General features: G+C 37.6%; 1 protein-coding gene across 2 annotated transcripts in view; it reads right to left on the bottom strand.

Moving 5' to 3' along the window:
* GDI2 (GDP dissociation inhibitor 2) overlaps positions 1–15,285 on the bottom strand; it is a 37,163-nt gene extending 21,878 nt beyond the window's left edge. Inside the window, exons 1-4 of one of the 2 annotated variants that reach the window (XM_037001538.2) lie at positions 15,031–15,285; positions 6,300–6,407; positions 4,296–4,395; positions 1,958–2,092 (exon numbers count right to left, since the gene is read on the bottom strand). In XM_037001538.2, coding sequence (XP_036857433.1) covers positions 1,958–2,092; positions 4,296–4,395; positions 6,300–6,407; positions 15,031–15,075 — 388 coding nt within the window. In that variant the 5' untranslated portion in view covers positions 15,076–15,285. Of the gene's footprint in view, positions 1–1,957; positions 2,093–4,295; positions 4,396–6,299; positions 6,408–14,679; positions 14,788–15,030 lie in introns of those variants that run through there. The other variant, XM_017676948.3, reaches the window with a different exon arrangement.
* Between the last annotated feature and the right edge of the window lie 1,520 nt (positions 15,286–16,805).

The following is a 16,805-nucleotide window of genomic DNA, read 5'->3' as shown; positions in this document are numbered from 1 at the left end:
TAAACCAGTTCTAACAGTCATGAGCTATGCTACGCTACTCTGGGCTTCTCTTTCACACCTACGGACCTTAGCTTTCCCATACATATATGTGTGTATATGTCAGATAAACTATATAAAATAAGGCTAGATATTACACATGAAATACTTAGTATGTATGTACCTATACATAATGTTCAAAAAATGTTAGCTATTCGCTATTCAACTTAAAAAATAATTTTTCTTACTCATCTTTCTTTTCAGCTTCCCCACATCTATACCTTTTCTCGGCCGATTCATTTATTTTGCCTAGAATTTTCCTGCCTGTCATTCCTACTTCAAAGTCCTATTCATTAAAGTAATGCCACTATATGATAAGGTGATTCGGTGAACATTCATAAAACTGTATACTAAAACATGTAAATTCTACTGTCTGTAAATTATACTTCAATAAACCTAACCTTAAATGTATATATACAGTAATATACTTGCTGATTTTGCAGAAAGAAACATAAGAAGGATAAACAAAAAATAATAATAATTACCTGTCAAGGTGGAGAGAATGTAGTGGAAGAAATGAGAATTAGACTCTAAATATATCTTTTGATATAATTTTGACTTTCAAGTCTTATAAATTTTACATATTTGGAAAAAAAAATGGTATCAAAAAAGGGAAAGATAAAACTGCCCAAAGTTTAAGTCCTTCAATTCTTTTTGAATGAAGTAGCTAAAGCTATAGAATAAGAGCTCAAAGACAATAAATTTAAAATAGAAAAACACAAACTTTGTTTAAAAGAATTATATTCAAACTCTTGAACTCTGATTTCTATGAAAAACTATTTTATTTGGGTCAGACTGACACTTAAAATAATTCCAGCCCATAGTCATACCATTAACTCCCCTCACTAACTGGGGCCATTCCCTCCCTTCCCAGTTGTCTCACTCCCAGCCTCACCACAATTCTCAGGGGGTAGTTTTTAGTTTCTGACTAGAGTATCTTTCAACATTTTATGCCCAATATTTTCTCCCCTGATTGTAAATAAATGGAGCAAGAGAAACTGCCAGATAATTAAAATTGGGTTTTCAGGTGAAAGAACTTTTCCACACTTACACCAAAGTAATTCCAGGATAATTTACCAGCACTTCTCTTCTCTCCAATGCAAACCTTTCCCTCCTCTGAACTTCTGGGACGCATACTAGTCAAAGTCATCTACCCTTTAGTTATACAAGTTTACCCTTCCTCAAACTGCTCTGCACAACTAAGACACCTGCAAGGAAGGAAGGAAGGCCTTTTCTAGGGGGTTTGCCATTTAAGACAGAGACAAGAATAGGAAATGGTAATGAGGAGTCTGTGGGTAGGCCAGGAGAGCAGATAATTTTGGGCAAAGAATAAAATCATTCCTAAAAATGGAGATTTCCAAGAATGGCCACAGCACCAGTTAGAAGATGAATTTTACCATTATGGAGTTCTCTGCTTTCTTGGCAAGCTGGACAGCACAGTACAAGAGATGGGAGGTCAGCTTAGCACAGTGATTAAGCACACAGGCTCTGTAGCAATACTGCCATGGGTTCAATTCCAGTCCTGCCACCCATCACCTATGTCATTTCAGGCCTGAGTTCCCTCATCTTTAAATGGAAACCCTACCTCATAAAGGCATTGAATACCTCTTAAGAAGAATTATTATAAGAGCACTACTAGACCTAGACAGGCTCAAGTTCACCAGCAACATGTTAGCCGCACGACAGATGGTCACTTAAACTCTTCTCAGCTTCAAAAGGTTAGGGATTTTTTAACATTCCCTTCACTGATGTACTCTCAACTGCCCAGAACAGTATGTGGCACATAACTGACATTCAGTAAGCATTTGCTGACTGGATGAGTGCATGAACAGTTGGCGTAAGGGACATTAAATGTTATCTCTAAGATTCTTTTCCATTATAATATCTTCATATCATGAGAAAATAAAATTAAATCACTTACTAGATGCCAGGGCTTCTGCTTCAGTGGAAGGAACCTTGTAGATTTTTCCTCCCTTATAGACAAAGCTCCCTTCAGTCACTTTGAAATCCATATAGCGAGTGACCTCTGTATAAAGCAACATCTTAACCAGCTGACCTGTAAGAGTCCCACAGTGTAAACTATAACTTAAATCTTACTAACTTCAAAAACTTGCTAAAATAAAAGTACATTTCCTTTTGTGGCTTCCAAATTTTTTCCTTAACATTATCCTAATATCTCCAAAGCTATATTTTAAACAAAACAGTAAGAATGCATACCTATTGCATATTTAGAAGCATATATTTTTTAGATGTTATAACTTGTGAAGTTTATTAACTTTATCGACTTGCTTTTATAAAAGATATACAATAATTATTAGAGGTATGAAGTTTAGAATTACAGTTATGATTGCAAATAGCTCTGGGTTTCTTTAAAGTTCCTATTATGGCCTAAAGAGAGAGGCAACTTATAAGGCAAAATCTTTCAGGAATTTGTGCTTTTCAGTTTCTAAGTCAGTTTATATTAATTAAAATGAATTGGTATAAAGAGGAAAAGCAAGGTGTACAATTAAAAATATTACCTGCCTATTAACCAAAGAAATTTTGGCATATGAGAGCAAACTTATTTTATAAAAATAGCAATTTCTTTGAGAAATCAAAATTATTTTAAAGCTCATTTGAAATTAAAAAAACACTATGACAGTCAAAATAAAGATTTACTTTTGAGAACAAGAAATAAAGTAATGAGAGCTTCATGCAGCCATAAGTTAAAGTAGAGTTATATTATTTAGCCCACAAATCAGTAGAAAACGAGAGACTTATGTATAAGTGGAAAGATAAATGCTATTAAGGGACAATGAATTAGTCATTTTGAAAGAAATTTCAATCTCTACTTCTCAAACAACAGGATGATAAAATAGATAAATTTATTTATATGGTAAAATGGGTGTTTATACAGTGAAAAAAATTAAACTATAAAACCATTCAAAGCAAGTATTAGTATTTTTAGAAACTTGAGGTAGGAAGAAAAATTTTAAGCATACTCTTCCAAATTAAAAACAATTGAAGAAAGATAAACTTTTTTCCACAACTACATGAAAATTAAATGCTTTTTGTACAGAAAAATAAAAGGTAACAAGGTATATATAAAGCTAATCACAAACTGGAAAAAATGTTTTAACCATATTTTAAAAGGGTATTTAACAGCCTCTGTAAAATACTCTTTCACATTAATAAGGAAACACAAAAACCTCAGTAGAAAAATGTGCAAAGCACAAGGCTGGCCAATTCACTGAAGAATATGAAAGCTAATAAACACCTAGAAATCATTTCACCTTCTACTAGTTATTCTTTAAAAATCCATTCTTTTGTCTTCTAATACAAGAAAATGACAAAACTAAATGAGTACTACCCAGCCCTAGAAAGGTACTGGGAAAGGGGCAATCTCTCAGTCTACTGGGGAAAGTCAAATTTGGCAGCATAAAGGGATACCTTCAACAACCATAGTCTTTACCATAATACACATCTAGAAGTATACAATGAGGTTTATCACACACTCACACACACTTTTTCACAGTATACTGATTCACAGTACATAATTCTAGGTGGTAAGATTCTGGTTATGTAAGTTTTATTTCCTTTCTGCTTATCTGTGTTTTCTAATTTTAATAAAAATAACTTTATTACTTACATAATAAAAAACATTGAGTTTACAATCTACCTCAAAATAATTCAGTTAACTTTAAATTTCAGAGAAAATTCAAATGAAACCTTTCCATTAAAACTATAGAACATAAAGGTAAAAATGGGTGTGTCTGTCTGTGTGTGGCTCATACTTTAATTCATAAGACATAAATAAGCTTTTACCAACAATTTAGCTTTTCAAGAAAAAAATTTATCTCAGAAAAAAGTACTAGTATCACAAAAACTTTCCAGAACTTAGCTCCTCTAATTAAAAATGAGAAATTAATATGAAAAAGTAATTCTAAAAGCCTACCAACTGGAAGAACAATGTTCCTAAAGGCCCTGCTAGACTGTCACCGAAGCATCAGGAGAAAGTCTGTTAAAAATTATTACAATGTTGATATTTTGTGTCACATCATAATTTTGTTTCCCAAGAACCAATTACTAAGTCAACCCCTCCTTCCCTCGATTCATAAGTTACTGATTCTAGAAACCTCTAATGGACCATATCAGTCGCCATACTGTTACCATTCAACAAAATCCATTTCCACATACCCAGAATAATACTCTCTGTGGAGTTAGTTTCTACTTTTAAATCAGATGCAATGCACTGTCATAAATTTGTTAGAATTCTTTACCATTAGCCATGAGGAACTTGGGAATTAAGTCAACATTCCAGTCTCTTCCTCTCCCCATTGATGCTGGTGGTGCTCCTGGTATTTTAAATCTTTTGTATAGCTAAAACCAAAACAAAAATTTCCATAATGTAACAAAATTTAATTTTCATTATGCTATTCAACTATTTTGTGATGAAGTGGTTTTGATGTAGTAATACCATTACACAAGGTGAAGTATGAGAAGGGGATTTCATTTTCAATCATGTAAAACTTTAAGCAAAGTCTGAATACATACGTAAATATATTACTAAACTAATGAATGCTAACATAAACACCGTAGAGGTGGTATTTGTTTTTTACTAGTAGATAAGCAAGAAAACGAAACAGTCTGTTGTCAGTGGCACATAACTCTGCAGATACATCCCTTTTTATTTATAGAAATAATTTAAACTCCTTCTCTCCTGAATAACAAGCTAACAAAAAGCTTAATTTTGCTTCCATAGTTATGTAAGAAGTCAAAACTAAGTTTTGGATTCTTTAAATCAGAAAAGACAACTGAAATTAGATCCAGTTGGTTTATAATTCATGTAAGTTGAGTAGGAGCTATATCTAAACAGCAGCCTGCAGTTTAAAATTTTGAGACTATTCATTTGAACTCATGTACTCTATAGATAAGGTGGACCAGAATAAGCCAAGTTGGTATATATCTACTCAATAAAATTATCCAAGTACTGGAGTATATTCACACATGCACAGAAAAGACCACTTGTTCATCTAATTGAAGATTAGCTAATAATTTGTACTAGGTGCAGATGGAATGATGCCAAAGCATCACTTCACAGATTATTTACAGTGAAGAAATCTGGTGGTCATCACTCGAACCAGGGCCAAGCTTAGCGTCATGAATAGTGGGGGCAACCAGACATTAAGTGCCTCCTGATAGGATGCAATATGAAAACACGAACAATACTTTCTTATAAACTAGCCTGAACTTTGCAAAAGGAAAATAAGTGGGGAGACTTTTATAGATTACGAGAAGAAAGACAAACAACACCAAAGGCAACGTTTAAATTGGTTTTTAAAAAAACAAAACACTACAACATAGCACATATAAAACATTCCTGCAGTCCCTGGGAAATTTGAATATGGTCTGGACATTGTTAATTTTCTTAAATGGAATGATAATTGTGATTATGTAGGAAAACGTTATTCTTAGCAGATGAGTGCTGAAATATTTCAGTCAAGTATTGGTGTCTATTCCAATGGTTCAAAACCACTAACAAAAAAGACAGATATGAAGTAAATACAGCAAAATGTTAGCTGTTGAATCCCAATGAAAGGTTTTTGGATTCACTGATATTTTTCCAACTCTTCTGTATGCCTAAATGTAGAAAAATACTTTCTGATGTAAATATTAAATTTTATCAAAGTTATTTAAAGTAATTGATGTCACCTATACGGTACCTATCTACTTCTATAAAACAGCACAGCTCATATGCATTCATATGGATGTTGAATAAACCTTACACAGAGAAAGAAGTATGTATTTAGTAGAACACCCTTTGGAAATACTTCATGTGCCTGTTTAAAGGAGTTGGAAGCAGGACAGTACAGCAAAAGGCTTTGGAGGCGTGTAACCAAGGCTCACAAGCCATCTGTGATTTTAACCCCCAGAGACTATTTTGTCATCTGAGAAATGGGGGTAAAAACATAGCTCTGACTGACAAGGAGAACAGATTTTTAAAACCAAGTAGAAAGCACTGGGATTGGGCCTGGTATACAGTAGTCTTCATGAGAAGTCTATACTCTTAACTCTAAGAGATAATGGATAACTAACTGCTCCAGAGGGCAACAAAGGTCAGTTAAATTTCTATAAGCTCCACCCTAGGACTCCTAAAAAATCATGATGCTACAGATGATCCATCTAGTAAAACAAAATTAAACCTGTATTTATGGAGTAAAGTTGAGATTTACAAGTACAAGACTATACATATTAAAGGCACATTAATTGATTTTGCTACTTACATCTTCCAGAGGCGTTATAGATGCGCTCTCTCCTCCATAATATGGGTTTCTATCCATGTGAAGAACTTTCTTTCCATTCACTGACATTATACCTGACAGGATACATTCCTATAGAGAAAAGTGGAAGCTCTTCAAAAGAGGGAAAGTCTTATACATGTTTTAAACAGATACTTTTTAAAAAGACTAAGATATCCTTCACTAATTCCACTGTGTTGACATTAGCATTGATGATGCTAGACCAACAGTGGATGGATAAACCGAATTACGGCAGGGGCTCTAAACTATTCTCCACCACCAGGCACACACAGTTTAAAAAGACAGGTCAGTGTCACTTAAGAATGTCCTTGATGAAGCATTAGAAATTACCTCTGTTAAACATACACACATTTCTGAACACCTGTATTTTTAATATTCTGTGTGGCAAAATGGGAAGTACACATAAGGCAGTTCTGGCTCAAGGAAAATCTTTTGTGCAACTGGTTTGTGTGCTAAACTAGCTACTTCTCCTATGGATTGCTATTTTTATTTCAAAAAACAAGTGACCAGCAACTACAATTACTCAGACTTAGGTGTCTGGCAGACATTTTCTCAAAGCTGATCATCAAGTAAAATAACTCAGTAGTTGTTGCCAAAAAACAAAAAGTCAAAATTCTGAATTAAAGTTTTAATTTGCGGAATCTTCCATCCACCACCATTAATACGTCAGATGCTGAATACTTAAAGGGCTTCTCAGACAGTATCAGTGATGATATTGATAAATGTGAATTTTTGATATTACATAATGAAATGGGTCAACAACTCGGAAATTCTGTATTACTCAGTAAACCAGTATTATGAACAAAGAATGATGTTACAAAATCATGCAGGGGGATAAAAGAGGAATTCAAAGTATAAGCTAGATGCTCATACATTGTAACAAAATATCAAACAAAATGTAACAAAATATGAAATGTTCGGTGGTGTGGTTTCAGCTTTCACATTGCAATCAACATTTTTTTTAATAAGCCACTTGTGTTTTGGTGTACAAAGAATACCCACAACAACCTGAAAGACGGTTAAGATTAAAATACTCCTCCCCTTTCCAAGTACACATGAGGCTTGATTTTCTTCATATACTTCAGCTAAGACAATGTATCACAAAAGACTGAACACCCAAGCAGGTATGAGAATCCAGCTATCTTTTAAGCCAGACATTAAAGCAATGTGGAAAAAATATAAAACAATACTTTTCTCACAAAATTTTTGTTTTAGAAAATATAGTTGTACTTCATTAAATTGTCATTCATGTTAATACATAATGGGTTTATCATCGTTAAATTATTTTAAATTTCTGTGTTGATTTCTGCTATGATAAATATTAATATAACCCTTATAAACAAATGCTCTTAGAGGTCCTTAACTTTTAAGAGTGTGAACAGATTCTGAGACTACAGTTTGCAAGCTAGAACCCAAAAGGAAGCATCCAAAACAACCACTAATAAATTGACAATCAATGGAGAATTATAAATAACCACTCTTGGGAAAAAGGTAAATGAAGCATGGATGTAAATAGGACACATACTCTCTCAAAATCATTATACCAAGGCTTTGAAACCTGAATAATGGAATCATGCAATATATAATATTTGTATATACCTTTTATTCAACCTTAAGTTTACAAGATTTATCCATATGTTGTGTGTAGAAATTTACTTACTCTCATTGCTGTTCAGCAGGGGTCGCCAAAGAATAAAAGCTAAATCCAGCCAGAAGGCCATTTTTGTAATTAAAGTTTTACTGGTAAACACCCATGCTGGCTCATTTACATACTATCTATAGCTGTTTCACTGTACCATAGCACAACTCTAGTTGTGACAAGTACCATATGGCCTGCATAACCTAAAATATTTAAAATCTGGACCTTTACAGAAGGTTTGCTTACCCCTGCAGTGTATCTCAAAGTATACTACTGGACTTGGTGTCACCTGTGAACTTGTTAGAAATATACACGCTAAGCAGATTCTCAAACTTCAGCTTGCTCCACACTACCTGGAAGGCTTGACACAGATGGCTGAGCCACAACCTGAGCTTCTGAATCTGCAGGTCTGGGGGTGGGGCCTGAGAATTTGCAGGTGATGCTACAGCTGCTGGTCCAGGACCAATTTCAAGAACCACTATTAAAGTAATGCTGGTTAAACTTTATCAAACCTAAGACTCAGCTGGGGATAATGATAAAATGTAGGTTTTGATGCAGTGTCATGTGGGGTGAGGCCTAACCTTCTGCATTTCTAGTAAGTTCTCAGGTGTTGCAGAAGCAGTTGATCCATGAACCACACTTTGTGAAACAAAGCTGTAGAGGATTCTATTACATGAATATACAACACAGATATACCACAGTGTATTATCCATTCTATACAGATGGAGAGTTTCCAGTTTTGACCATTACAAATAATTCTCTATAAACAGTCTCAACATGTCTTTTATGTGTGTGCATTTGCTGGATGTATATCATAGAGAGTAACATGTTCACCTTCAGCAGATACTGCCAAACAGCAGTATGTGGAAGTTCCTGTTGTTTCACGAATTTGCACAGCACTTGGGTTCTTTTAATTTTAGCCATTCTACTTAGGATGTGGTTTAATCTGCATTTCTGATGACTAACGGATTGAGCACTTTTTTTAGTTTACTGATAATTATGTTATCTTCTTTTAATAAGTGCCTATTCAAACTATTTGATCATTTTTAAAATGGGCTTTCTGGGGTCTTTTTCTTACAGCCATATAAGAGTTCTTTATATATTCTGGATTTTAGACATCCTCTACAGGTTTCATGTGTTCCAAACATCTTCCATTCGCTGGCTTGTCTTTTCACTTTGTAAACAATGTCTTGCATAAATAAAACTGAAGGTATTTTACAGCTACAAAAATCGTATTAGCAAAGCTATTCACTTATTCAAAAAAAACAAAAACAAAGGCACTAACATATATAGTTCAACATATTATCTGAAAGTAGAGTAACATTTACCATCTCAAAAATAGCTTATGACACAAATAGAGGAAGACTTAATAGTCACATTTCCAGCTGGTAAAAGAGACTTCAGGATTCAACTTCTGGAAGCAAAATCACAGCAAGCACCTGCAAGTGTTGTACAGCTTCTATATATAACAGCACGACCCACTCACTGGACTGTGGGTCTACAGCACTGAAGCCTAAAATAAAGGGCTCAGTAATTTAAAGATTCAGCAGAATCCAAAGAGCTGATGGCAACTATCTTTAAAAGGTACAACTTGAAGCAAATATACAAAAGCTAAACCTGCAGGTCCACTGACTTTTCTAAACCCATCTATAAAAGATTGCTTTTACATAGCCAAAAGGATAAATAAATACAGAGCAGCATAAATGTTAAATTTTGCTTTAAAATATGGGATGAAGTCATTAATTCACTGATAAAATTTATCATTCATATCTGGGCATAGGGTATATACTAATGATCCTAAGATTTTAGTAGCTTCCAAAATTAACAACTCAAAATTAAAATCTATTAATACTACCTATCTGGTGGATATGAAATGACAAGCGAAGTATATTAAAGTCAGAGAAAATACTTTAAATGATTCCTTCCTTTGCACCAGAAAACCTGGTCCAGCCATCAAGTATGTCAAAAATACTTGTAACTGTTACCAGGAAAGTTTCATGATTGAACATTAACCAGCTTATTAGTTTCAAATCTAACAGATGAGAGTACCCTAGATTTAACTTCGAACTCACTCACAAATGACCTGAGCAAGATAAGAATAAACAAACTGACATCTAAAACAACTAAATAAAACCATACTCAGAATCCAAGCTCTTTGTGATAGTCATATCTGTCATCCATCTGGCATTTCATGCTCTCCTACACAAAGAGATAAACAGGTAAAACTGTTCATAGTTCAGCTGCAGCAAAGTTGTTCTAGTATGTGCAGATATGTGGGTGTGGGAACAGGGAAGGGCCAAATCAGTGACACTTAAGTTCCTCAGGTACCCTACACATAACACTGCAATAAAACAATAACTTCTCTGGACAGCACCTAACACATTAGGCATGGTACCTCTTATGCAGCCTGCATGCCGTCCCTATATATGAATTGTGATGAACATAAATGGTGTTTGTGAGGCCAGTCATACTCAACAGTATCCTGGTATCCTGGAAAAGTTAATGCCCACCCCCTCCTACTTAGAAAGCAACTTAGGCTTGTAAGAGAATAGAGACAGAGCACATTGATATTCTCATCTATCTTCCGGTGACCCAAACTAAACACCCATTAAGACTCTAAATTCTACTGCAACTTAAAGTTCTGTTGTGAGGGTGGGAAATAAGTAAATGCATATAAAAATGTAAGAAAACAAGGTAACTAATAACTAAAGAAATGTGCCTTTTGAAAGGCACTTACCTAGAAATATGAGAAAAATATAGTAACTAGAAAAACTTTAAATCAGTTCATCTCAATGGTCTGTCTTACAGTAATTAACATAATAAAAATGATTGTTAGTTTTCAGCATAGCAAGTGCTTCTTCAAATGTCTCTGACTAATGAATCTCATTAAAAGCTATCAAAGAAGACTTTTCTTGACATTTGTCTCTATTTTTATCTTTCCTGCTCAAAATTCTCTGCCACCCCCTAGAATATAAACTTCACATTTCTTAGCCGAGGAAGTCAACATTCTTGAGATTAGGTCTTTTCTCCAACTCTATTACCCATTACACCTCCTCAAATCTTCCGTTTCAGGTAAAATAAACTTCCTATTCTTCATACACATCCTCCTCTTAATACTGATTTACACTGTTCTCTTTGCCTAGAAAATAACTCATGCTCAAAGATTACCAGTATTCTTAAAAGCCAGTTTACATACCTTCCTCTTTGTGAAGATTTTCCTGATCCCTGTCTGAATTCCCACATGTGTATCTTTCTTATGGCCCTTGGTACTACCTCATATTAAGTCTTATTGTAGTTACCCCTCTACAAGAGAAGCAGCTACTTATTTATAGACAGGTGTGTTTTTACCTTTTTATTGCCCGTAACTAATCACAAGAGTCAAGAGTAATTTAAATAACTGAATTGGGTAAGCCATTACTCCACGAAGAGTCTTTAATCAGGTACTATGAGAGGGAAGATAAGAGGACTGCAGATTTATCCAGTATGTGAGCCAAAACATTTTCCTAGTGGTCTTTCAAACCAAGTGTCTCATTTCCTCTATATGCTAAAATACATCTGATACAATTTCCAGCAGGCCAGTAGACTTACGGCTGACTTAAAATGCAGACTGCCTACAAGATACGTGTACAGCTTCCAAAAGTAAGACATTTGTACATATCAGCCCTATGATCACACCTGCAGTGGTTAGAAAATCCTTTGTCTACAGAACTCTAACAGAATGGTAAGGATTTTGAAGGAGTAAAATCTATGAGATAATTTAAGTATTTTAAATGTTATAGAAACTCCTTTGAAATCACAAAAGTTTTAGTAAGGAAAAATGAGGAAAAGTATGTGAGATGTCAAAACTTTTAAATATATAATGTTGAGAACAATCTGGTTCCATCTCCAAAACGTACGTTTCTATTCATAACTCCTCACCAGAATTACCATAAAGGACAGAAAAAAAAAAAAAAACTTCTGGGAAGCACAGTTAGATGTGGTGCTCATTACCCTCATTACATACACATTTCTAAGAAGATTCCCAAATTTACTGCCAAGTCTAAGAGTCAATGTGAAGTAGCACGTTAGGTGGTCAGAGGCTATCCACTTCTGCTGAAATCAAAGAAAGTAGAAGTCTCCAGCCTAAAAGCAAAGTGAGCAAGAGGGAACGAGGAACTGTCCAAGTCTGAGGCTATTTACTAAGGAGGGGTTTGGTTTACCAGGTATCCCAATGGCTTCTTTACATTATAGCGTTAACTAGTCCTCATGATATAAAATCTTAGTTATCAAGTGAATTATGTTCCTTCAATTGTTGAAGTGGTGATAACATTTGAAACCAAACTGTGGTTCTTTAAAGGATAACCCTCAGTTCCTTAGAATATTCAATTATACAGAATATTCCATTTCTCCTAGACAGAGAACGAAAATTTTGCTCGTTAATCCTAAAATGTCTTATGCCTTCTTTATTAAAGTTACTATCAATACTTGTGGATTAACATGACCTTTAGACATAACTAATACAAAATAAGGAAAACAGAGGCAACAGAGAGAAACTCCAACACATTTCTTATGCTTCCTGCAAACTGAAAGCAACTGACACACAGGCATCCCAGCATCATGTAGTAACTGATGTACCCATAACTGATAGTGTATGCCTGTTTTCAGGTTCTTAAACCTAGGCACTAAACATTTATAAGCCAAAAATAAAATTAAATGGTATGTTCACTTCAAATATGAAAAGTTAATTCTAATTTGAAGGCTTTTAACTTCAGTGGTCCCTTCACTTAACTTTGAGCTGTCAAACTTAAAATGAGGATACAAGACTTATCATTATCAGAATCATCCCACCACTACTCCTTGTCAATGACAGTAATAATGTAATTGATCTGAATTGATATAATTCTGAAAGACCATCTCACAAAACAATCCAGGAAGGCTGATAAAGATTAAAGTTACCACAGTTGAAAAACACAACAGAAGCTGGTTGACTTCTAGTTAAGTATGCATCTACCACCCATCAAAAAGATTACAATCCAAATGAAAATTTAAGTGCATTATCTTAACCTGGTTGTTACACAATAAGACTGTGCCATCTTTGATACAAAGTGATGCTTCTGAACTAGGCTTGTAGAAACCTGCGTGATGGATTTGCACTCATTTGTCCCTGTCCAAATGACCTAATCAGAAGCAAATTTGAAAGACCAGCACTAACCACAGAAAACCAATGGAAACTGCTCTTAAAACAGAGCCCACTAAAATGGGGAAAATCTACCTGCAAACTACGGAACTCAGCTTGGAATCCAAATTGGCACTATAAAAATAAAAAAGCCCCACAGTGGGTAGGCCTACTCATTTAAGCATCCAACAGCGCTCCTACTCAGTACCAAAAAAAAAATTCAACTAAATCCCTCACATTCAAAATCACTAAGCAAGCTTTCTGGGTAAGTAATCTCATCTATTCCATACTATCCCCCAGCCAGTCACATGTCTATTTCTGAACTGGCCAAACATAATGAGGCATTCAGAAATAAGTATTCTCCAAGAATCACCATAAATCATTATAAACAGAAAAGTGTGAGGCCAGAGAAGTGCCATCCCAGTTCATAAAGGACTAAAAAATTAGCCCAATAGAAGTTCAAAGATTTCCTCTTGTCTAGAGAAATCTAAAATAGTTATTCCGGGGTTATTACCTGAAAAAAAGATCAATTTGATACTAAGAGATTCCAATGCATTACAACAAAGAGAACGGATTACATAGGATACACAAGATTTACATGAGTGTTCATCTTACTAAGACCAACTAGCACAAAGAATTTCAAATTTAAAAAAAAATTGATAATGAAAATGGCCCTCTTCAAATGCAATATTTTGCAAGATGAAGTCTATTTTCTTTAAAAAGCACAAAGAAAAGTACAAGACACCTACCTGCGTTATTTGCAGATTATCTAAAGGTCTCTAAGCAGATACCCAGGAAAAGATTTACCATGGTATCAGAAACCTTGTATTCAGATCACGATTGTATTCTTTATGCTTTATTGATTTATCTTCTAATTCCCTGAAGAGGGTACAGTAGTAAACTTGGCCTCTAGCAAACCATTTATCAGGGGAAAGCATCCAGAACAGACATCAGACCAAGACCAAAGAACAGGAAAAAGATGGCAAAGATCAAGTGAGAAAGCATTCGATAGTAAAGTACTGAGAATTCATTTCCAATTCTACAGATGCTTGGTAACTGGGATGGGAGGGTGATTAAGAAATGCATGCTTCTCATTTGAATTAGGGGAGGGTATTAAAAAAACTAATTTTCTCCAAAAATGTAAGTTAACTCAATTCTAGCAATTACAAATCGGTGATTAACAAAAGGCTGGTCACAAAACCTCTTGCTTAGCTCTGGCAGCCAAAGACTGACTAGCTGTAGCTGGAGACAGTAGGAAACGCAACCTCGTGCGGTTTCCACCTGCCCCCACACCGCCTGGTGCCTTTCCGTTTCCAAATGGGAGAGGACATCAACCCACAGAGGAGGTGGCGAGGCATCAATACACCAAATCCGGCCTTCTCTGCAGCAAAGCTAAACTCTTAATTTCCCCATACTTTGATTTTGCCGTCACTATTCATCTAGTCCCCTAGCTGACCGGAACTGGCGCAGCCTGGTCCTTCCTTCCCGGTTAGAGACAAGCCCCTGGGCCTGCACGCCTCAGAACGCTGACGGCCCAACTCCCTTCTTACCCTCCAGATGACGGAGGCTGTGTGCGCAGGGAGAACCTCCCAGGGGCAGGCGCGGGTTCGGGCAGGACTGGGCCCTGAAGGGTGGCCAGGCATTGGACGGGCAGCGGCGGTGGGCGGGCTTCCGCTCCGCCTCTTCGCCGGGGCCTCCCACCACCGCGGCTCCTCCGCTCCTCCCCACCGTCCTGCGTCCCGGCCTCCCCTCCGCCCCGTCGCCCCTGCTCCCAGGCCTCCCACGACCCCAGCCTTCTCTCCGCGACCTGGCCTCCCCTTTCCAAGCCACCCCCGTACCCAGCCCTCCCGCCGCCCCCCGACGGCCGCCCCGGCTCCTGCGCCAGGCCGCCCCCAGCTCACCGTCAGGCCGGTGCCCAGGACGATCACGTCGTATTCCTCATTCATGGTGGGGCCGGGCGCGGACCGAAGTCCAGCGAAAGGAGAGAGGCAGAGATTCTAGAGGCAGGGGTTGTACAGCCACCCTGAGAAGGCAGGGGAGCGCTCAGGCCGGTTTCGGTGCTGAGGAGAGAGGAAAGCCAGGAAAGGGACACGGAGCCGGAGAAAGGGAGGTCCGCCACCTCAGACAGGAAGGGAAAAGCAGGGCGGGGAGCGGAGGGAGAGGCGGGCAGACACAGGGCTCCGCAGCCGGGGCGGGGCCTAGAAGAGGCGCTCGGAGAGCCATCGATCACACTCTTCCCGCCCTCTCATTGGCTGCGTCCCCGTCGCGCCCCAGCATGCTTCCTTTCCCACCTCTCGCGAGGAGAGGGCGGATTGCACTCTGAGAGGGTTCCTTCTCCCCGCCCTACCCTCTGCCACCGTTGTTGGGGATGACCTGGTAGCGAGACCCCCAGGCCATCCAGTTCGTGCCGGTCCGGTGCACTGCTCGCGCCGCCGTACGGGAGCCGAGGCACGCCCGGGGTCACGAGACCGGCGGCCGCCTTGGACTTTTGAGCGTGCGGCGGCCACGTGGGCCGGGTCGGGCGCGGCGACCCGCCAACCCGGGGGTTTCGTGGTGCAGCCCTCAGGCCTCAGTCCCAGCCCGCTCGCAAAGCGTGGCCTCGTCTTTCATTTGCAAATTTTTTATCTTTCTATCCTGCCTCCCTTTACCGAATGAAAAAGGTGTCTGTATTTTAAGTTGAGAAACCACGTTTTATTCTTGGGTTGCTCCATGTTCCGTCTTAGGAAATCTAGGAGAAGAAAAAGAAACTCTCTTTTTAAAAGGTAATCTTTAGCATAAATGAAAGAGAAAGCCAGATTTTATTTAGAAGCCGGCCAGCGCCTACTGAGAGCTACGTAATTTAAACCAGCTGTAAGGTAGTAGCGGACTGCGCTATAAGCGTAATAGAAGAACCAAGATCCCGTTTGCCTTCTCCTCCATCCCTGCCCCCACACACGCCTTTTCTCAGGATTCTGATTGGAATCTCCAGCTTTGGATAAGGAGAGAGGTTGCAGGCGGAGGCTTGTGTTTTCAACCAGAAGTAGACCCTACAGAGGCTTTCTAGATAAACGACTTCCCTGCAACGGTTGACAATTTTGCAGCCCTTGATAGGTCTGCATACTAAGCAAGCAACAGAGTAGGTATCTCCTTCAAGATTTACTCACAAATGTGACTGGATAAAGCTCATAGCGAATCTTGGTAGACAGATCTTCCTTCATTTAAAGCAGATGCAGGAAAGAATATAGCAATGTTCCTTCACCCCAGTGGACAATGGACCTTTTTTGGTGGGAGAGGGAAGAAAGCAATTTAAATTTACATACAACCTTAATTGGATTTGAATACGTTAGTGACCAAGTGAATTTTGGGGAGTAGACAAAAATCAACACACAGTTTACTAGACTTCTGATTATATAACAGTGGGTGTAACTGACTTTTCTATCAGCTAAGCAGATGATGTCTTAAGGCCCTGCTGTTGCTCTCCAAGTAATCAGGAGTTACCACATATATGCCTAAAATTTCTCACTATTGTGTAGGTTTGTTGATCAAGATGTGTTTGATGAGAGCCAGCTTCCTGGTCGGTGCTGTCTTTTCACGTGTGTTCTCACATGACCAAAGGAAGGAATCTCGGGCTATTTTTGTAATGATTTTACCTATATTTTTGAACTGACATGAAATATTAGCCCACTTTTTAAAAACA

The sequence above is a fragment of the Manis javanica genome, chromosome 2 (assembly GCF_040802235.1).
Source record: "Manis javanica isolate MJ-LG chromosome 2, MJ_LKY, whole genome shotgun sequence".
In the NCBI taxonomy this organism is placed as follows: domain Eukaryota; kingdom Metazoa; phylum Chordata; class Mammalia; order Pholidota; family Manidae; genus Manis; species Manis javanica.
Note: the sequence above shows the minus strand (reverse complement) of the source record. Positions and strands in the feature narration are given on the sequence as shown.